The sequence below is a fragment of the Eutrigla gurnardus genome (genome assembly GCF_963514095.1).
Source record: "Eutrigla gurnardus genome assembly, chromosome: 13".
Lineage (NCBI taxonomy): Eukaryota > Metazoa > Chordata > Actinopteri > Perciformes > Triglidae > Eutrigla > Eutrigla gurnardus.
In genome coordinates this window covers 1,948,988-1,971,622 of record NC_139936.1, presented here as the reverse complement: position 1 = coordinate 1,971,622, position 22,635 = coordinate 1,948,988, and the positions used below count along the sequence as shown (strand labels likewise).

Sequence of the window (22,635 nt, the reverse complement as noted above, 5' to 3'; positions counted from 1 at the left end):
ACTCCTTTTTAAGGTATTGGTCCTTGTTGAGTCTCCATGGCTGAGGGGCAAAGCATGTTCAATGGAAGCAACATGCAGGCTGCATTTTTATGCAGTATTATTCTACTAAAGCCTGTGCCTGTTAACCCTCCCCCAGTGTAATCCTCATGTAATTGGCACCCGCAAGCCGTTCCTCTGTAATGTTGTGTTAAACGGCTCTGCGGGGCAATGGAGCTTGCAGAGTTCTGCCTTCTTCTATAGACCAACAGTAAGTCAGCCAAAGCATTGTATGTACAGTACTTTCCCCCCGGAGACTCGGGTCGTGTACCTACCAAAGTTGTTTATTATTTATGTAGCCATGCTTTTTTTTGAGGATGAGTCTTGATGAGTACTTGTGAATTATTTATGTGCATGTCATGAATTCTGCATGATGCACAGCAGATAAGTCACAGCAATCTTTTTTTTTTCTTCTCGTCAGTTGATTGTCATGGCCGATTTTTCTTGCATAAGTTAAAACATGCAGGAAGCAGTTTAGTTTGATTTTGCCTTGAAATGCGATGGTGGATATTTCTTACGTGTACTGTAGGTCAGGTGTGGAGTCCTTCTAATGTGAAATAATTTGCACCCCCCCCCCCCCCCCCCCCAGCCTCTGGAACAAAATGGAATTATAGCAGCAGACAGCAGATGGTAGAATGACTCTGTCACAGTGTGTGGTTGTTGGCGTGTTGTGTCGGCGTCTTTAAGTATTAATCAGATGGGATTATAGTCTACTATGTAAAGGCCAGAGCTGTGTGTTGGTCCTGTTTAACAGTTAGCATAGCCTAGCCCACAATATGAGAACACTGATCAACTGCTTCCTACCAGCGTCTGATATATGGACAACCTTCATTCAAAAATAAAGTGGTGCTTTGGCCGTCGCCCTCAGTGGAAGTGATGCCTCATTCTGCAAGGCCGATGCCTCGTGCAACTTCTACAGCGTAGAAAGTGGAGTTGTTTTTTTTCCGTTGAGATGAAAAAATAACCCGTTATATCACAAGGGGAGACTAGCAGTTAGCCCACGCTCTTTGTGGAGACTGTGAAATAAACCGCTGGTCTCGCTGGCAGGCGTCTGTGGGTGGGGAGTCCTTTCAGTTTGAATATATCAGGCCTTCAGCATTCCTTTAGAGGGCTTAAAATCCACTCTGAAGCCCTCATTCTTACATTCTCATTCAGAGTCTGAATAGTGTAATTCTGGCCTTGGCAATGCTTCAATCTATGCACACCATGTCTCCATTTCTAGCAAAGCTGAGTGTTGTTCAGATCCTGACAGATAATGTCACATGGCATTCCTTTAAGGAATGCATTATCTCTTTCTCAGTATGACAGATCTAAGTGTCCTCTTCTCTTTAATTGTCTGAGACTGAAGAAAAGGTGAAAATATGCTATTTGGTTAATGATCCCAATTTAAACCCTTATTACAGGTCAGAAAACCACAACAGTATAGTCATTTGTGAGCCGTCGTGCTAGTTGTTTGTTTCATCCTCCTCCTTTACTCCAGGCAATATCTCCGTCACTCCGCCTCTTCCCATCTGTCTGAGATCACCCAGGCTTCTTGAGAAAGGGAGTGAATACATTTTAGAGCGAGCATAACAAGGCAGAGAAACCACATGACAGGGTTTCTCTTCTGCCCAGAACAGAGAATAGGCTGCAAACTAATGTGGTGCCATAATGCAAAATGCATTTTTACAATAGCTGGGATTATTCTTGTTATGTATCCGTGAACTTTGATTCGTGGTGGAAGTGAAATTATTCTGAGGTTTCTGTTCAGACTAGACATGTGATGACATGAACTCAAACAACCCTGGAATCACTTCATCTCACATTTTCTTAAGAAAGAGAAATATATTTTATTGCATCACAGAATAAAAACGTGCTTTTTTTTGTGAAAATCCTTTTTTGTGTGAAACAAATGAGCAATTTTAAAAGAGGATATCATGAACTATTTTTTATTTATCCTGAGTTCAGACCTCAGTATGTTTGCAACGTTACGTCAGTGTCTTTTCAAACATTTGGGTATTATGTCATGTTTCTATGACGGTGTGGGGATTTTTAGAAACCCTTTGTGTGTTTTACTGACATGATTTGTTTTTAATTTGTAATTATTATTTCAAAAGGAAACCCTTTTAATTCTGATAAGTGCCGTTCAGAAGCCAATTATGATCCATCTAGGAATCGATTTGCTTTTTCCATTTTTAGAAGATAGCTTTAATTTCTTCCAGTACCCAGCATTAAGTGTTTTTTGAAAAACTCCCCGACTGTTTTGGCCATTTGGTTAATGTGGGGTTTTTTTTTGTTCAGCAATATGAAGAGAAAAGTTGAGGGCTTAAGGTCTTTGGACTCCACCCAGTCCCCCCTCTTCTTCTGTGCACTTAGCCAGCTTCATTCATCCCAGCTGTGGTGCAGTGTAGCCTGGCTCCTCTCTCCGCTAGCCTCCCTGCTCCTGCACAGCTGTGGAGCTGCTGCTCCTCTCGGGAGCAACGCAGAGAAACACCGTGGTGCTTTCACAATAACAGTCTGCTGCTATCAGCACACATGATCTCCGTTCCTGTGGTAATGGGGCCCCAACCAGTAAGAAAGAAATGGGGCTGTTGTGTTCTCCTCCACCCCCACCACCACCACCACCTCCACACACATCTCTTTCTCTCATCCTCCAGACAAATCCTCCCCAGGGATCAGATTATTCTGCACGCTCACAAGAGGGAGAGGGAGAAAGAAAAGGGGGAGTTGGTGGGGGAGAAGGGGGGAGGTGGGCTAGAGCTTGATGATGTGATTATGTAAGTGCCAACCCTCTATGGAGATGAGGAAGTGTGCGACTGAATGAGTGAGAAAAATGCATTCTGGGGAGGGAGGGAGGGGGTAGTCACACACCATCTGGGTATTCATTTTGGCACCCTGTTTTTTAAGGTGCTGTTTAAGCAATCAATCCTTTCCTCGGCACCCCCATGACACCTTTAACATGCAGATTCAGCCCGGCGTGTTACATAAGTGACATGACATATCTGTCTTATATAAACCTCGGGTCGAGTCGGAGGATGGTCTCAAACGTTGCAGCACCCCTGCCAGGCAGAGACAGGCACCATGGTCTTTGGCACATAAAGAAACCACACACTAGGCCATTGTGGGCCTGTACCAGCAATTATGGTTGTGTTTTCCCTCTCCTCTTCACAAGCCACATCCATTTTGACACTGGCAGCAGAGTCGCTGACATTCTGGCATCTGCCTCCAGGGCAGACTGGAGAAACCCGTCCAGAAAGGAACAGAGAGCCATTTACAAGTGGGCTAATAAAATGTTCTGAAGCTAAGAAGCTGGTGCTGGTAACATTCAGAAGCTGTCATTTGACTACACACCAAGGCTCCATTTTACTGGTGCACTCTAGCATGTTGCATGCCCCCTCCCCCCTTCCCAATGATGAACACATGCAGAATGTGGTTCCTACTAGACCCACACATGCAGCAGATCATGACCAGATCACGTTACAGTATGGTGCGCCCCCCTCCTCCGTCGGCTGTTAGTGTAATTGTTAGCATTCCAGGCCGGCCAGCCACATCGCTTCTGCTTTTGGGGTACTGTATAGGGAGCGCCGGAGCTCCTACTGCAAGCCAAAACAACCCCCTCCCCCATTTTATTTTTTGGCTAACACTACCTAGCAATGTCTGCAAAACCCCACACAAGACCTGCTCTACCATATGCTGCTAAATTGAAAACCATTAGATGGTAGTGTTACAGTGAGTCACCATTTCCAATTTCCTTTCTTTCCACTTTCCACGACTGAGTGACCAATTACATGTTTCCATTTTGCAGGAAAAAAAATGTTTCTTTGATTACTTTATGATGATTCAGTTTTGAACTCAAATCAAGCCAGCTGGCTTGTGTGTTAGTGTGTGTGTGTGTGTGTGAGATTTAGGTCAGCCTGATCTCCGGCTGTAACTGTCATCTTGTGCTTTTGTTTGAATGTGTCTTTGTGTGGTTGAATGCAGCCGGTATCAGGCCGTCGTGTTTAAACAGAAAACCTGCACCAGGCCTCGTCTGGTGTTCAGAAGACGGTGTTTGCCTTTAACGACCACAGTTTAGCTCTTCTCCACGGTACATTTCCTCTGTGGCGGTGCAACCGTCTCCGGGTTGGCTGGGAGCGTCCCGAGGTGAAGGCTTCATAGATTGCTTATAGATTCTGTCAGCGGCTCACTTACCCCGCCTAATAACCCAACAAAACGGCTTTCCTGTCGGCTCCGTGGGAAGGAGACAACAGTGTTTATAGCCTTACTTATTGTCTGTATTAATTGGGTTTGGTGTGGTGGTAGAATGAGTGTTTAAATGTGTTTTTTTATGTTGCAGACAAGTTAAACCTTCTGTCATTCACACCGACTGTTATATCAATAAAATGGAATGTTTATATAATAAACGACGCGCCGCCTCAGCTCACTGTTTCACTCATCGTCCCTGTTTTGTATTTTTTCAGAGGACAAGAACAGCATATCCGCTATGAGCACATGTACCTGGCCGAGCCCAGCGGCCAATCGGAGGTGGAGTACGCGGAGATCAAAAGGCCTCGTTTAGAGATGGGAGCAGATTCTATGATGAGACCTTCGGCCCACCGGCCACAACTGCCTATGGGAGGGGCTGAGGACATGGCCAAGGTCAGTAGTCACTATTAGGACACAGTATTTACAAATGACACTTTATGGATTACAGAGAGACATGGCAACAAACAGTCAATTATCAATTACAATAAATTATCTTTATTGTATTTTCCAAATAACTTACTAAAATATACACCTCATATTGTGTTCAATGTCCTGAATTTCCTCTAGGGGATCAATAAAGTATCTATCCATCCATCCATCCATCCATAATCAAGGCACATTCTGCTGCCTTACTTGTGGATAAAATCGTTGGTGTATGAAAAACAAATTATCCAACACTTATACTTAAAAAATGAAAAATTAACAGCAGTTTATTATGTCTAGATTTTTAATTTAATTTTTTATGAATCAGCCCCAAATCTTATCTTAAGTGTTTTATTTCCCCGTTACTATGTCTGCATGTTTCATCATAGCCAGACACTGCAACATTTCCATCAACCCGACTCTGGTTGCTTGGTCTATTTACAGATTTCCACCACATAAGTAATTTAATGTTTATCTTCAAGAAGACAAAATACAGACGTAACACTTTAATGTCAGTAATTTGCCAGTGTTTTGGGAAATAGCTATCCGGGAGTTTTAAAGAAATGATGATTCATAGTGTGTAAAAGGTGACCGCTTATTTTTACGTAATATAACAACTTTATTCCATGAATCTATTAAAAAAAAAAGTATGAATGAATCCTGCCAGTCTCCTTTTACAGCCACAAAGGACTTAATGATATTTAAATCACCAGGAGCTGCAGATTGAGATTGTGCATTGTCGGATCTGGAGGTCTGTTTGCAGCAGTGTGAAGACGAGGAAGGAGCTGTGAAGCAGCAATTAATAAATAATAGAGCTGACCTAGATTTCAAAGGGCTGGGGATGAAACGGTGTGAGCTGCACATCAAAATGACTTGCTTGAAGTGCGCTGATGGGGAGGTGTTCCTGACAAGACTGCTTCAAACTGCCATGGGAGGCGTACAGCCAAGGAATGGTAAATAGATACACCAATAATGGAGGGTACAGGGGGGGAAGGAACATTGACTCTTAAGCTAGCAGGGGAAATATTCAGGAATGCCAGTAATTCCCCTCAGAGCACAGAGGGCCGTAAACCCATTATATAAGTCGCATGAAATCACTGCACGGAAACGAGTGCAGCAAATGATAGTGGATGGAGGGGAACGATGCAACTGGAAATAAGGCAAAGGGCAAGTGTGGAGAGGCACGGATGGAGGTGAAAGTGGAGAAGGGAGGGGGAAGAGACAAAGAGCAACAAGAAAAGAGGGAGGAGGCCGCTAGTATCAGACTCTTGTATCATGACTCACGTGGAGTCGAGAGAAGGAGAAAACGTTTTGTAACCGTGTACAGCACAGTGCGGTTATCCTGCTTTTGTTGTTAGTATATATAAGGTAATAAGATCAGATTAGACTGAGAGACTTGGAGGGTCATTTTCCATGCACGCTCCAAGAGTGAGCATAGACCTCATATAAGAAGTGGACGTAGTCATGGTGACGTCACCAATTGGTTATTATCTGAAGCTTTCTGGTCCTGGCGGTGCTGCCTGTGATTTTTATACCGTTGTACAAATCCACATGTGACAAATGTAGCTTTGAACCGATTCCAACCAACACAGTGATGCTGGTCTAACCTTTGCTGGTCTATGTAAATGGATCTGTGTTAGCTGGCTCACATCCGTGACTACAGACAGACCAATGAATAAACGGGCTGTGCTGACTTCGTATTAGTTTATCTCAGATAAATGTGTATGTGCCTTTCGTCATTGATAGCACTGTGTTATTTGGCTGCCTTGTTGAGTAATGCAGCAGCAGGCTGTAAACTTTTACAAACCGCTTTGAGAGTCTCAAAATGATCAAGCACCAAACTAAGTGTGATGGAGGTGGAGGGGGGTAATGGAGCGAGAAGGGCAGTGCAGCTCTCGTCTCCTAGCTTTGTTGCTGACTGTCAATGAAGGCAGCTAAACTACTTCTTAGGTACAACCTCCTCCTCTGGTCCGGTGGGACGGAGTGTTCTGCTGGAAGCGTGGGCAGCAGCTTTCATAACTGAACTGTGATCAGAACCACGCACATTTTACTTTCTCTGACTGGAAACCTGATGAAGAAGGTGTAAAATATGAAACATAATAAGAGGCTCACAGCTGGGATCGGCTCCAGCCCCCCGTGACCCTGAATACAGGATACGAGGTAGAAGATGGATGGAATAAGAGGCTCACCAATTTAATTTTTTATTGGCTGATTTAATTAGATTTTTTAAAGTCTGACCTGCAGATTGTTGCTGATTTACAATTTTAATTTTAAGCACTAGAATCGACAGCAAGGCTCCGGACTAACTTCCCTCTCTACTGTCCCGACAAATAATCACATCAGTGACAAAGTCAATGTAAACTGTACATTTCTAAACGTTATCCTTTACTTTATTGCCATCTACAGTGGTTATTTGCATAAAAGACACTATCCAGATGAGTAGGACATTAGTGGTTGTATCTCTTCTTAAATGCTATAGCATTTGTAGTTTTAAATGATGTATTATAAGTTGCTTAAAGTTGGTTTTAGGAAGTTAAATGAGTCATTATTCCTTCTCTAATATCTTATATTACTGGGAAAAAATCTCCTTCATACAACGGTATTTCTGAAGGTTTCTTGCCAAAAAACAAAATTTTACAAGATTAAATTTCAGCACTTCATAATTCATGCTATAATTCCCCTTCATACTCATTCTACTAGTATAGAATTTGAACACATAATGCTGTGCTGAGGAGAGACTCTTTGAGATGACACTGAACAGCTTGATATGAATGAATTACAATATAATAAGAATCCAATCAAGTACGTGGGCAGGGGAGTGAATTTCTCATTTTTGTAGATACATTAAAAAAATTCATCAGCAATGCTGTGTTTATGGGAATGAATAATATCTGTGAACAAGCGTGAACCACAAGCACATGACAAAATATATTACCAAAGCCAATTATTTCTTGTGCAGTAAAATATCTTGTTGTGAAACTTCACTGCTGACTATGATGCTCATGTTGACAACCAGAGAGTGACTCTGTGCCAGCTGTCTCCAATTAATTGGTTTGGTATTTTCTAAATATTTTGACTTCCGTAGATGAAGCCTTGCAGAATGTCACACACACACACAGAGCATCGTGTGAATGCCTCCCAGCCTAATGTATGCTCAGTGTTTCTAGTCATAATAATACCAGCAGCTCTGTTTCTGACCTCATTGACACATGTTCAGTAACAAAAACAACTCTTAAATACTGCTTTCTTTAATATTACAGCAGTGGAGGTGACATTGTTACTTGTTGTAAATAAAGTCTTCCATAAAAAGTATAATTTATACTTAATTTTCTTGTACAAGGACACCATTCATTATTTAAAAGACACTTAGTCGCCTTACCCTCTTGATTTCCCTCATGTTCTCTTTATATCCTTTATATTACTTGATTAATTTTCACATTAATGATTGGTTTCTTTTGACATTAGTGTTCACAATCATTGGCTCAAAGAACGGAACATGAAAAGTTAGCAGCAACACAAGACCTGCACAGGTTGTTGGTTCACAACGTATATTGTATTTTAAAGCTTCACCTTTCAGCCAATCGTTGACCTCCTTTATACTTTGGCTCTGCCCTCTGAGCTGTCAATCACAAGACAGCAGTTCAGCCAAACGTTATTACGCCTGGAAAAATAGTCCCTTACAGGACTTTAATTTAGACCTGGACTTTGAGCTAGGAGGAGGATTTTAGTGATGATGTGTTTGAACGCACCTTGACAAACGATAAACTACGTCCAGCTCACAGTGGTGAACATGGTGGAGGTTCATGTAAACCAGGTGATGTTGTCGATGGTTGATGACGCGTCGTAACGCCTGGTACGGTCCTTCAAGGCTTCGTGACTCAGTCACATAGGCTGCTGCTTACCAAACACAACACTTGTACACAGACACAGTGAGACCCAGAGGGAGTTTAACACAAACCTGGTTCACGGCCGCCCAGACATCATGAAGGGGAATGTTCTAAATGTGAGCGGGCACGTCGGGGTGTAAGCAGTGCTGGGCCGAGGGCTTAACCACCGGCCTCTGACCTTTTCACACTGTCACAGGTGTAGTAGCTGCTGATGTGCTGCTGTACTGTGACACCTGAACGCAGCATCAAACCAACCCAGTCTCTAAACATTAACACATAATATAAGATTTTATCGGGATAATCGTTAATATCCTCACGATCCTGATTTAAAACAAAACACAGGATACAAATCCTTTTATTTGATCTTGTTAAAAATGATTTGATTGTTTTTCCATCTTATCTGTGACACAATACACCCGTCTGTAATAAATATGTAAAGTGATTCCAGTTTTATCATGAATCACAATTGTTTTGGTTCAGGATGATCGTGACATTAAATTTTCATAGCGTCCCACCTAACTGTCCTTGGGCTTGCAGCACAATAAAAATAAAAATATCAGGAATAAACAACTCCTGTGCTGTTTGAACACACGATGCCATCCTCCCAAAACCAAGATTATGTTCTGAACCTCCTCTGTAAGCCTTGGGATTGTAATTGCCCGGCACACCGGTCGTGTAATGGTATCTGGTTTTACATTACCATGATTCTGTCCCCCGAGAGGGACTACCGGCATGCTGAGCTGCAACACAAGAGGGTAATTGTGTTATTTGCATTCATGTTGTTGTTTTAGACAAAGTAGAGCCGTCCTCGGAGCTGTTTTTCCCTTTTTTGTATTCATGTATGGTGAGTTATTATGACTAATTGTCTCTGGCTAACGTGGGCTTCGTGATCTAGGACAGCCCCTCAACATCTTCTGGCTGCTGACATTTCCAATCACAGCAGGTCTACGGCGCTACAATGCTGCCTGCCTGGTCCAGATTAGCTCACTTACATAACCTTCATTTCAGACGTTTAAAAATAACGCAGAACAAAAAAACCCAAGCTGGATCACACACGCAGTCATTTGTGGAGCCTGTGATTGAAGCATGCTCACATACGTGCAGAAAGTAGGGCCACACATAGAGTTTTTCATGTGAGAACTGACAGATTTTTGGAGAAAAAATGATTTTTTTTTTACTTAAACTGAGCTGGAGATGACGGTGAAAAAGGTGATCTGCTCTCTGAAATGAAACACTACTACGGTGGACGATATGAGGTGACAGACGCATCATTCTTTGTTACAGCTGCACCGGTGTAATGGGGGGGGGTTAACAGATTAACATGCTGATTACTTTAAAGAAGATCACACTCCCTGAAGCACAAGAATTACCTAAAGATGAACAGAGGGATATTCAGCGTATTTCATTTTAATGGGTCGAAGAGCCCAGTTATAAAACGACTAAATCATATTTTAGTTGCTTTTTGTGAGTTGATAAATGTAACTGTGTTAAATGGGCGTTATATATCAGCTCATATCTTCGGCTGGCTATCGTTAAACTCGGAGGGAAATCGCGTCAAATTTTGGTCTTTTACAGAAGTTGCCTTAGAAGTGCGGAAAATGACAACATTCGCCTGCAAGCAACATCAGAAACACTTCCAATACTACTGCTAATAATACTACTAATACTAATATTACTACCAACACCGAACTCCTGGTCTGCTCCACATTTCTGCTATAGTTAAACCTGTTAAGGCAGGTTGTTTTGCCGCTCTCACTTGGTATCGCCTCCTCCTGGGTGATGATGGGATTTTGAAATGTATTGTCTTTGAAAATCAGGAGCGTGTTCTCGTCCTGCTCCATGTAAAAGTGTCCTGAGATAACTGTTGTTATGATATGACCGTATAAATGAGATGTAATTGACTAGAGAGGATCCAACACTGGTTTATAGAGTGTGTACTGTACTTGGAAGATCAGTGTTGTAATGATTTCTCTCTACAGCTGCTGAGTTAATGAGCTGTACTGTGTATTTTCATTTCTCTGCCAGAAGACTTGACTAATTCATATTTCCTGAGTATCTACACATGTTGTACTACCCTTCAGACCCCCCCCTCCCCTCTAAAATGATATTTCAAACGGAGCCTCTTGTGCATAATTCTGGCAGTGAAGGCTGTGCCCTCATATTCATTAGTGGTGGAGTGACATTGAGACACTAAGCTGGCTTTCACTCCCCACAGGACTTAATTACTGGCGTGTTACCTTCCCACAGGATACACACTGTGTTTGGAGGATTTCTGATCAAGTAACCTTCAGGCCTTCTGCTGTGTTTGACTTTCCCAGAGGCTACAATGATATTAATATTGTATGCATCTTTGCATGTTGTGCTTCTGCAGGATCGTGGCAGTGGAATGGGGAAGCTGGAGCCGATCTCGCCCGTGAGCCCGGTCCACATGGACCCCGACTTGGATCTGGTGCCGGCTCGCTTCTCCAAGGAGGAGCTGATCCAGAACATGGACCGCGTGGACCGGGAGATCACCATGGTGGAGCAGCAGATCTGCAAGCTTCGCAAGAAACAGGTCTGCACACCTGAGGATCTGGTCTTTGACGTTACATCGGCTTGCTTTGTGCTTTAGACTGCTTAGAGCTCTGATTCTAATGTGGATTTTTGTTTCCCCGTGGAGAAGTTCTGCCGTAGGTGTCTCCGACTTTGGAATTATATTTCTCTGCCAGTGATTTAACACGTTGATAATCGTAGCACCAGATAGACGTGAAGGTGGGAGCTTATGCAGCAGGAAGGGCTTTGGAAACTAGATTAGAAAATACAGTTTTGTCTCGATTGTGTTGACATTCTGTCACTTTGTGATCAAATCCCAACAAGGATGGTTTTGTAGCGGATGTGGATAGATTTCAGCTTTTTATGAGCTTCCCTTCTAGCAGATAATTTATGTACTTCAAAGTGTTTTTCATGAGGTTTTATTTTGTGTGCAACCTGCATGAAGAGATAATGTGTGACAGTAGGAGTAGACGTGGGACGATATGAAATGAATGTCGTTATAATCCCGGCCAAAATAATTGCAATTCACAATATTATGCCAATAATAATCAAATGATGCTTACAACTCTAAATGGCACTAAAAGCTACTTGAACCACTTTAAATTTGGTTAGGAAACAAATATTTTTATTGCGTCACACAAATATTCTTTAATCACAAATCATAAGATCTTTTATTTATGCATTGAGTCCGTTCATGTGAACCAAATGTTCACACGGCGATGCATCACAGGCGTTTCGGCGTCTGATCTGTTTTCTCCATGTGCCTTGAGCAAAAAATACACTGATAATCTACCACAAATTATATAAATGATGTATTATGTATGACACAAAGGCTTTAATCCTGTTAAATGATCATATATATGCATCCCACGCTCTCTTCCTGCTGTTTTCCTGGAGGTTCAGTTCCCCCAGATCACCCTCCCACATGATCAGAATTGAAAATCCATCCACTCCATCCTGAGTTTTTTAAGAATGTACCTATTTATTCAACGTATATGCGAGCCGAGAAAGTGTTTGTTTTTAATCGTGATATGTGACGTAATCCCTTATCCACACATTCTGCTCATATTTCGTCTAAAAGCACGATGAGGTACCTTTTTAATGCGTGACACTCGTAGACGTCTACGTCTTTGCCGGTGCTGGCCTCGTTGGATTTTCTCGGTGGCAGCGGTTTGCTTGTTTGAAGTGTTCATGTGTGGTTTTCCAGTTCTGACTCTCGCTGCCAGACTCCGGTTGGCATCGGCGGAATAAAGTCTCCAGCAGACGTTGCCATGTTGTAATCGCTGCATTCAAGTTCCTACACACACACACACACACACACACACACACACACACACACACACACACACACACTCCAGGCCGGCTGCATTCCCTTCTTCCCTTCTCTTCGGCTTTTTTTACTCGGGAGAAAAGTAGGTTAAAATATATTAGGCTATAAATAACAGCTTCCCTGGGGGAGGAGGTGGATAATGGCGGAGGTTTTGTGACTGCTAAACCACTCATATTCCGGCAGCACTATCTCCCTCTTTGGCTGCCTGCCATGTTTGGTAGAGAGACTGTACGGTTGAGTTCTCTCCCTCCTCCATCAAGCATGCGGTTATGCTCACTTTCATTTCATTATACTCAATTATTACCCCCCCCCCCCCCCCCCCCCCAAAAAAAAGATTACATCTACATGCGTTTTGTGGAGTTCCTATATGGAGCTATTGCTTTGATGAGCTTAAATATTGATTATGATGAGCTTGATCAAAAAGCTCCAGTGAATATTTTTTGAAATGCATGTATTTGATTAAGACTCAGGCGTTATTACAGTATGACTCTCAGTGCCGTCATGAATACAGACGCTGAGTTTTCTATGATGCTGCATTGACGTGATGTGTTGTAGTGCAGGAGCTCGCCTCTATAGTGTAACAGGAAGCCCTTTAAAAGTACGTTGTTTATCGTAGCGATGTCAGTTTTAGTTAATTTGCTTTCCAAAATAAAAAAGCAAGTTGATGTGACGTACAAGCTTCCCTTTTCCTCCGGCGCTCCGCTGACTCAATGAGCTTTGCCGTCGCATTATGAAGGACTACATCCAGCCTGTTCTGATGTTTTGTGATGTAAATCTTTAATTTGATTTTTAAGTAAGTAGTACAGCTGATACTTGTTCTGTGTTCTAAATAGTTTGACTGGCGGTCTCTTTAAAGGCTGATCACAAGAGCCAATCGGATTCAAATGTCCGAGAGCGTTCTGTCCGAACAGCAGAAAATTCTAACCTATAGACCGACTTGGGTAAGCAGTCAAAAACATGCTTGTTAACCGTCGACACCCCTAGTTTATAGTCACATGGCCCGTCTGCACCACCACCTGCTCCGTCCAGCCCCCGATGTGTCGGCCCACTGTGTGTGTGGTCGAGAGAGAGACAGGGAGGGAATATTAAATTATCGGTAACGTTATAGCTGTGATAGCTCGTGTTATGATAGGAGGCCAGCCCACCCCCGACGCATACCGTCATATACCATCTACCCGGTGACGAGTCAGGAAGGTATGAATAAACAGAACCTTTACCCTCCCCCGCTACATTACTTTGATAATAACAATGACTGTAGACACGATAGCAACACATGTTAGCGATAATTAAAAACATCCCAGTGGGGTTGTTTTAACTCGTATCCAAATCACATGCTCATGATTGTTTGCTCACAAATGCAAGTGTTTTTCTTTGTTGTTGCAGTCAACATTTCACCTAATAAAAGCAATGTTTACTCAATAACACAAATATATATATGTGTATATATATATATATATGTATATGTAATGAATCTGCGTACTTTATAAGAACCAAAGTAAAGCTGGCTATCGTGTTTCCCCCGTTACGGTTGTAATTGTGAATGATTGAGAGACTAAGCTCTGCTTAGCATAAATCACTCCACCCCCCCTCAATACGCTTGCAGTTTTTTTTTTTTTTTTAAGCATTAAAACATCTGGACTAATGAAGAAGCACAGTAAAACTTTATTTAAAAGGTTGTGGCAGAGTGAGTGGATGGGGAGGGGCTTATCTCACGGCCAGCCTGTGTCATGTCAGCCGAGCTCAGGATGGCTGGTTTATTTTATTTTACTCTGTGGTGGGTTTGTGAAAGGGAAGGGGGGTCTCTATGGGAATGTCTGCGTTCCCTTCACCAGATGCTTATCCCGGCCTCTCGTGGCACATGATGATCCATCTTGCTCCGCTCCCATGTGGATCCCCTGGCGGCCGGCGTTCCCCCCCTCTGAAGCCCCCCGACAGGAGATGAGGAGGGGGGGCTGACTTAACTGTAGATCAGCTATATGCACGCCACTCTGCCACACTCGGACTCGGGCCTGCGGGCGGACAGTTCCAGCTGAATGCACTCCGCTTCACCCGCCTGCACAACACACACACCGTATCCAAACATACCGTCAACAACAATTAACTGTTGACGGTATGTTTGGTCGTCTCTATAGTGTACCAGATACAGTCTGTACTTCACTATGAAGAACTCAACGTAGGTCCTAACATGCTGTTGTTTGGAGGAAGAGGAGGGCCTTTTAACTGTATAAGCCTTCTTTATGATATACTGGACATGATGACATGGCTGTTTTCTGTGCAGCGTAAGGCACAAAGCATAAATCATTTAAGTGTTTATATACATGTTGTCTCATTATCGCCTGCCATTATCACAGGCAGAAGGAAGGGAGGATTAATGATCCAGACTTGTCCATTAACACCTTTACAACATCTGGATAGAACGGCCTCTTTTAATGCTGTATGGTTGCATTTACTGTCTGCTTTAATATCGGATTTCTGTCCAAGCTGCCGAATCTGTCGGAGTGTGTCAATGTAAAAGTGCTTTTTTTCACAACGGGCTTCTCCTCTGTACGATCCGTGCTCCTTCAAGGGAAGATTGACAGAAAAAAAAGCAATAACTGAACATGATTGGCAGCGACACGTAAAGGTTGACGCACCTCGACGCTGCCAGTTTCTCACGGCTCTCCCTGCCAAGACCCAAAAACAAAACTCTTTCTTACTTGCCGTCTGTCTCTTGTTTGTTCTCAGTTTTCAAATCCACGGTTTCTGTCCAAATAATGTTTTGTTACATGCCAGAGTGAGTTGTGAATTAGAGAAACTCCACTGTTTCGTCTGGTGTTAATTTCCCCACATTTCCCTCTTCTTTTTTTTTCGGACTCTCTCATTGGATGTTCCAGCCACACAGCAGGCTTTGGCTTTGTTTACAGGCTGTTGTAGTAACTCTGATTAACAAGGCCCTGGGGAGTTAATAGCCATTACAGCTAATAGGACACTTAGTCTCATCCCTGCTGGAGAGCTGGGGGGGGTTCATCTAACGCACACCTCGCTACAGGAGCTGGTGAACCTCAGGTCTTCCTGGAAGATCAGACCTGTTTTTGGTGGATTTGTTCAGTGGTAGCTGACATCTTTGTTTGTTTGTTTGTTACAGCAACAGCTGGAGGAGGAGGCCGCAAAGCCGCACGAGCCGGAGCGAACCATCTCGCCGCCGCCCAGCGAGGCCAAGCACCGCAGCCTGGTGCAGATTATCTACGATGAGAACCGGGTCAGTAGAATACGCACCACACACTCAAACCGCCCGGGCCCAGATTACCTCGCGTTGGCAGTGTGGTTCGGCTTGATCACATATGCAGTGAGCTGCCGTGACGAGAGAGAGCCGGGAGCTTTTCCCCTCCACGGTTCAGTGTTGTTTCGTTGGAACTAACAAACTAAAGTAAATCATTTAATATTGCCTTGGTTGTCTGGCCCTGATGTCTGTGATGGGACTATATGGGAGTTTATTCCATTAAAAAAGACAATTAGTTGATCATTGGAATAATTATAAATATCATTACAAGTGACTTGAACAAGCTGTCATGGTAGACGGGTGAAAATGAGAAGAAAAACAATTTTTTTTTATTTATTTATGCAAGGAGACCTTATGCTTCATGGTCATCTCATTTCACAATATGTGATTGTTTTTCCACTAAAAAGATGTGTCCTATATACAAAAACATGTGTTTCTTAAACTAAACTAAATGTAAAGTGATACCAGGCCTGAGTTTGAAGCAGATTTCCATATCTTGCCATACCTGGAGAGGGCAGCTAGTCTGTCGGAGGTGGAGACGGTGCGTTTAAGGTCAACTAGATTACCCAGCAGGTGCCGCTTTAACGAGAGATTTCACCGCCAGCGGAAGCCTCGTGGGGTGAACGTCGCTCGTGATGTTTTTCAATACATTTCACAGACTGTGTAGAAAACCTTTGGAGTGCTTTTGTAGTGTAATGCTGAGCAGAATACCGTAGCACTGAAGAAGACGTTTTGGTTTTTTTCCTTCGAGGTATGTCATTTTAATTTACCTTGATTTGATGTTATCATCAAACAAACAAAAAACGTTGTCAACAAAAGCAGATGCCAGAAAATATTTATCTCCCACCTCACCCTCCCAATCTTTATGTCATGTGAGGCAGAACTCTTGCCGAACAGAATAAGCTGCTAAAGGTCAACACAGCAGGCATGATGAATCACACACACACACACACACACACACACACACACTGAAACAGATCCATGTCTTTTATCAGCTGTGCAAGTATAATCATTCTTTCAAGAAAAGCAGAGCCGAGCAGCTGGGAGGTCGTATATTGCTGTTTTGTAAACGTCCTCCTCGCAGCAATATTTATTATAACCAGTGGTGCTGTGAGGGATTCTCAGTGCTCTCAGTCCCCCTAGTGGTTTTTATTGGAACAGCAGGGAACTCCTCTCTCTCACACTGTATCACACCCAGATCCAACCTCTCTGAACACGCTCCCTCTGGGAAGCTCATGTTCAAGCTTCACACTTGAAAGTGAAAAGGGAGAGCGGCATCTCTGTGACACCTTCAAGGTAAATGCTTTTCATGAAATGACAAGGCAGCGTAGCGTGGCGAGAAAATAGGCTGCAAATGGAGTTAAACATAGGGGTCGATGAGCCAATGTGGCTTTTTCAGGGTTAAACCGATAACCGATACATGTTAAAAAGGTGTCCAAATACATAAGTGCAATCATTCCTGGAAGTTTTATGAAGTAAAAATAAATACAATAAGTGATTGAAATGTCAGCATTATTATATGTATGCAATGTTGGCTACCTGTGTTTTATGTTCATATCATATCTCATTTTTATTTCCTGTCTTGAAATTTGCATGAAAGTTTCCATACAAATAAAGTATGATTTAACGGTGGAAGAAACAAATGAATAAAATAGTTCCCTGAAGTTAAAATAAAGACCAGGGTAGTGTCTGCTGCTGCATCAGAGCCAAAACATGTATAATTTTATCAGCAAATCGGCTTAAATAGGACCGATACAATGACCATAAAAATGCTGAATATCGGTGACCCCTAAGTTTAAAACCCTGCCTGAGTGTCATTGAGCAAGAGGCTAAATCCTTAACAGCAGCACAGCTGTCCCAGATAATCACCAACATACTGGAGAAGACCTTTTTTAAAGTTGAGGATTGAAGATTGTTTTAATCACTTATAAGACGCTCCATGGCCGAACTCTCGCTGACATCTCTGAGCTGCTAATCCCTGACACCACTCGACGCCCGCGTAGGTCATCCAATCAGAACCCGGCGCTCTACTGAGCGCCAAACGTAAACCTACAGAGGATCAACGTGGATTTTTACATCCTGTGATTTTCTCGTCTTCCCTGCTGAAGTTAATGTAAAGCACCTCGTAACCCAGGTGTTTTAAAAAAGGTGCTCTACGGATCCAGTGTGTTGTTCTTTTAAAGGGAAGGTCCTTCAGGACGAGCAGCCTGACCAGCTCAGCTAAACCCCGGCACCTCTCAATTCATCATGGCTGACTCCACAATGTAGCTTGACCTCTGTAACACTTTCCACTTCCCCCTGACAGGCAGGATGTACTCACTGCCCCCTCCTCCTCCCTCCTCCCTCCACCGAACCAGCTCCTCCAGGTTTTTTCTAGTTTCACTCACGCTATACCCAAAGCTGCAGTGACTCACAGCGTTCAGTCATATTCATTCTTTTAGTCACTAGAACGTGGTTTCTATTGATTTCCCCGAGGTGGGAAGCAATGAAGTACAAATACGTTTGTTATATCTGTTCTTTCCTCTCCTCACATTTTCCAGTTAAGGGGAATTATTGATAGTTTCTCATTAATATGACGTGAGATTCAATTACCTTGCAAAAAAACAGCCAGTAGTACTTATTACTTATACTTTGAGTATATTCAGATCCTGTACTTTTACACTTGAATCAGTACTTCTACTTTTACTGGAGTCTTTCTGAAGACAAGTATGTGTACTTTACATCCTTAACTCAGGTAGGTCTGTACGCCTCTGTTAATTCCTAATGAAATCAGATTAGATAGTGTCTCACATCCTGATGCGATCCAAATGAGACACTTTAGTTTACATGTTTTCAGCTCTTGGCGTTCCCTCTTTAAAAAGCACGGTCTCTCACAGCACCAGGCTATTTCTAATAAATGTAGTGGATGGGTTTTTAAATTTGATCATGTGTGAGGTGAATCAGGGGGAGTTAAAACTCCGGGGGAGCAGCAGGTTGAGAGGGGGATATTATCATTTATCAGAATGAGATCATTTATGTTGGTAGGATTATTATTATTATTTTTTGCTCGCGGCGAGCAGAGAAAATAGACCAGACGGTGAATATGGTGGCACTGAACCCGGCGTGGTTAACCAGATCAGACAGATATCTGCTCTCTCACACACAGGTAATTCAGTGGATGTCTTGGATCTGATAAAAGCCACCAGGGCCGCTTTCCCGTCTGTCTGATTGTATTTGTTCCAGTCCCCGTTCCAGTTTGTTTATCTGTGACGGGGAAGAACAATGGCAAACTTGAGTGTCACATTAACTGCCTGGTCATATAACGTTCATGGCTTTATTTATGTCTTCTCAACAACTGGCTTGGATTTATGCTTTTTTATTTTTAATATCAGACATCTATCTGCCCACGGGCATGAAGTGGAGATGCTGTATTGATGTTGCATTAAGACTTAAAGTCGAGCTGAAATGGCAGTATTTATCTTCCATACAGATGGGCTGACCGTAACATCATGTCATGATGTGAGCACATTTTATTTTCCAGGAAGACATTTTTTTTATTTGATTTCGATATAAATAATATCGTATTCGATTTAAAAATACGGAGAAATATATTTTTATGTAATTTCTTCTGCATTTTTTGTCAAATAGGTGTCTTAATAGAACCGGGAATGTGATGTAGAAGGAGGTTGAAAAGGCATTTGTCACTAAAGCTCTTTCCAAACCTGTTGTGCGTGTTATTTATTGTGTGCAAATATGTATTCATGCATATTGGTGCATGTGCGTTAAAGCGTGACTCCGATAACTCAGCTTGTTGAGCTGGTGTCACCGCGGTGTCATCCGTCCCTTCTGGGCTCAGTGTCGGCAGCTTTCTCAGACAACGGCCAGTCGTCGAACCCCGGGGATGGCTCAGCTCGAGTTCACTCCTCTCATATTTGGAGCTTAGCTGTCACAGACATGAGCACCACAGAAAGAGACTGCATTATCATAATTCTGTTGAACAATCCTAAATCCTCGTGTCTGCGCCGCATGAAGACGGCCTTCCAGCTTCTCTGTTCCTTTGTTTGCTTCTCTCTCAAGCACCAGCAGTGTTGGTTTCACGGTTGTCACCAGAGACTGTATGTAAGACGTGGACGTCGTCATGGTGACGTCGTCCACAAACCCGCTGGTTTGTGGACGACGGTGCTGTTTGACTCTGAATGGACATCATGCTGTATAGAAGAAGACTTGATGATGGATGTAATGGAGCCGCTCTGCTTGGGTCTCATGATGAGGGTGTGTGTGTGTTTGATAGTGTGTGTGTGTGTGTGTTTGATAGTGTGTGTGTGTGTGTGTGATAGTGTGTGTGGTGGAGATGGATCGAGAGGGCAGTTACTCTCTCTGTAATTATCCATACTTTTAGAGCAAAGATAATACTGTGCTTCTTTTGCATCTCCTCCGCCCCCTTTTTCTCTTTATAGCTCCATTTTAATGTCTATTATTGAACGGGACGAGTGTTGATGTCTGCATTGTGCAGTCTTGTTTTAAAATTTGGGTCTAAAACCTAAATAAAATGACAGCCAGAGAGAGAAGAGCATCTTTGAGGCTCCCTGAGGATGTGAGGCTGTTTTTTAGTAATTGCTGTTCATTAACTGCTTGTGTAGTGAGCGAGCTCTCTGAGGCAATACTCTGCAGCGTGTTACACCTACTCACTGCTGAGGAAGCCGCGTGAATGAGGAAACCAATGCAAAACGAGTCGAGGAAGAATAATAGCATCATGTTACCTTATTTGCATTAGAATGATGTGTCTAGTATGGACAAATCTGAGTCGTTTATTATTTCAGAGGAAATGCACTTATCAAACCGGAGCCAAGTGGTTTGGCTTCCCTCTCAGGTGACCCAGTTGGAAGTCTTGAGTTGAGCTCGTGTGCGTGAGCTCCTCCAGGTCTTACATCCAAGTCCGTTAGCGTGAGTCTTGTATAAACTTCAGAGTAGATCCCAAATACCTCCTGTGTCGCCTCTGCAGCGAAGACGGAGTGAAAGGGACAAGGAAGCAGCATGACGTGGTGGCTGGTGAGGGATAAAGGTTGACGCACACACACACACACACACACACACACACACACACACACACACACACACACACACACACACACACACACACACACACACATACACACACACACACACACACACACACACACACACTGTTATCACCTCTAAAATCCCCTCCCTCACATCCCATCTGTGAACGTGTCAGCCCTGCCCGTCTCACTGCGAGGTCACTGAAGGAGATGAAGTGAGACAGAAAAGCACCGGAGCATGTTGCGTGTCACCGAGGAGGGTCCGTTTGATCGATGGAGAGTGGAATAAGAGAGAGAGAGCGCCGCCACCATGGAGAGGTGTAGTCTGGGACACGGCGCACACATTCGTCTGCCGGAGCTAAATATAAAAATGTATGGAGGAGCAGAGCTGCAGAGGTCATCCTCCGGAGATGGTGCTCGGCTTTATGCCCCGACTCTTCTCCTCTCTTGCTTTCTGGTTTAGTTCTCGGAGGCTGAGTGTTGCAGGTAGAGCTGGAGGTGAGATCTTTTCTCTCTTTCATCAGATGTCTCTTAGAGATAAGCACCAAAGCCCTTTAGCCTCCCCCTCCCCTCCCTTGTTTTTTTGCTCTTTCTCTCCCACTCACTTTCTCTTCCACTCCCACTGACTTCCCTGCCTGCCTCCTCTTTCTCCCTTCCTCTCTCTGCTCAGGGGAGGTGAGTAATCTTTTTCTCTTCTGGTAGGAGAAAGTGGGGAGGGGGGGGGAGACGAGGAGCTGTGGCCCAGCTTGTGTTAAAAGCTCTAATAATAGCCGCTGCGTCCATCCATCCATACATCCAGCGAGCAGCGGTGCAGCCGGCGATCAGGCGAGCATGCTTGCCGCGTTGCCGTGGTGATGGCAGAGGTGCAGGCGGCCGACTAATGTGCTGCTTCTGTTTGTGTTCCCTCACCAGAAAAAGGCAGAGGAGGCGCACAGGATCCTGGAGGGACTGGGACCCAGGGTCGAACTGGTGAGTGGAGGCTTTGATTTCATGTCTTTTGTGTGTTTTTTACCCAGCATTGTGATGAAGTTCAGGTTTGAAGGATGCTTGGGAGAGACCAGGATCAGGTTCTTGGGTGCACGCCTCTTCAGCCAGAGTGTAAATAAAAAAAATGGGACTTTTATTATTTTATGTTATTCCCACACTCACTTTGTTTACAATTATATTTTATGTATATGTCCACACATCTGTCCTTACATCTAGTTGTCAAACACACACAATCAAGTGAATTTAAACTCCTTAAACAATTTACCTTTTGATCTTAATCAAAGATGCTTCACTAAAGCGCTTCTCTGTCCTGGTGTTAACATATCTGTTTGTTCCCTTTTCTGTTGCAGCCTCTGTACAATCAGCCCTCTGATACCAAGCAGTACCATGAGAACATCAAAATGTGAGTCTGTCACTACATTTAAGAAGTGTTTTCTGTCTGAATGCCACTTGAACTGCTGAAGAGAGCGTTTAACCATGGAGACGGGAGCTCATGTTGGGTTGTTTGATATGCAAATGGTGTCACAGCTCTCCTGTTTTATGTTTAAAATAAGTGGTTGCAGTTAAAGCTGTCCTAACGAAATGCTAAAATACCACATAAAAAGCTGGAGAAGCCCTGGACCACAGAGACAAACCTCACCTGTTGTAGTTGTGTATTCCCTCTGATGGAGAGAATCACCTCTTGTCTCAACCGTCCTTCCCCTTTGGCAGCCTGCTAAGAATGGCATTTCATTGGGGTTTTATGAAACTGTCTTTATGCCAACTTAGTAATGACATTACCGGCATAAACGTGTGAAACAAGGGCAGCCACGGAGGTAAAAACATGATGCCAGGGACCTGGAGAACCTGCACCACTGTTCAGGTTGAACATGACACTGCAGTAATGGTGACAATGGAATCAGCCGGCAGATCAATCTA

The 22,635-nt window shown here is 43.4% G+C and overlaps 1 protein-coding gene across 5 annotated transcripts in view; it reads left to right on the top strand.

The window, feature by feature from the left end:
- Nucleotides 1-22,635, top strand: part of ncor2 (nuclear receptor corepressor 2) — an 87,448-nt gene that overhangs the window by 19,510 nt on the left and 45,303 nt on the right. For all 5 annotated transcript variants that reach the window (XM_084023940.1, XM_084023937.1, XM_084023939.1 and 2 more), the window contains exons 4-8: nucleotides 4,476-4,653; nucleotides 10,942-11,124; nucleotides 15,557-15,670; nucleotides 21,643-21,699; nucleotides 22,068-22,120. In XM_084023940.1, the coding sequence (XP_083880066.1) occupies nucleotides 4,476-4,653; nucleotides 10,942-11,124; nucleotides 15,557-15,670; nucleotides 21,643-21,699; nucleotides 22,068-22,120 (585 nt within the window). The remainder of the gene's footprint in view (nucleotides 1-4,475; nucleotides 4,654-10,941; nucleotides 11,125-15,556; nucleotides 15,671-21,642; nucleotides 21,700-22,067; nucleotides 22,121-22,635) is intronic.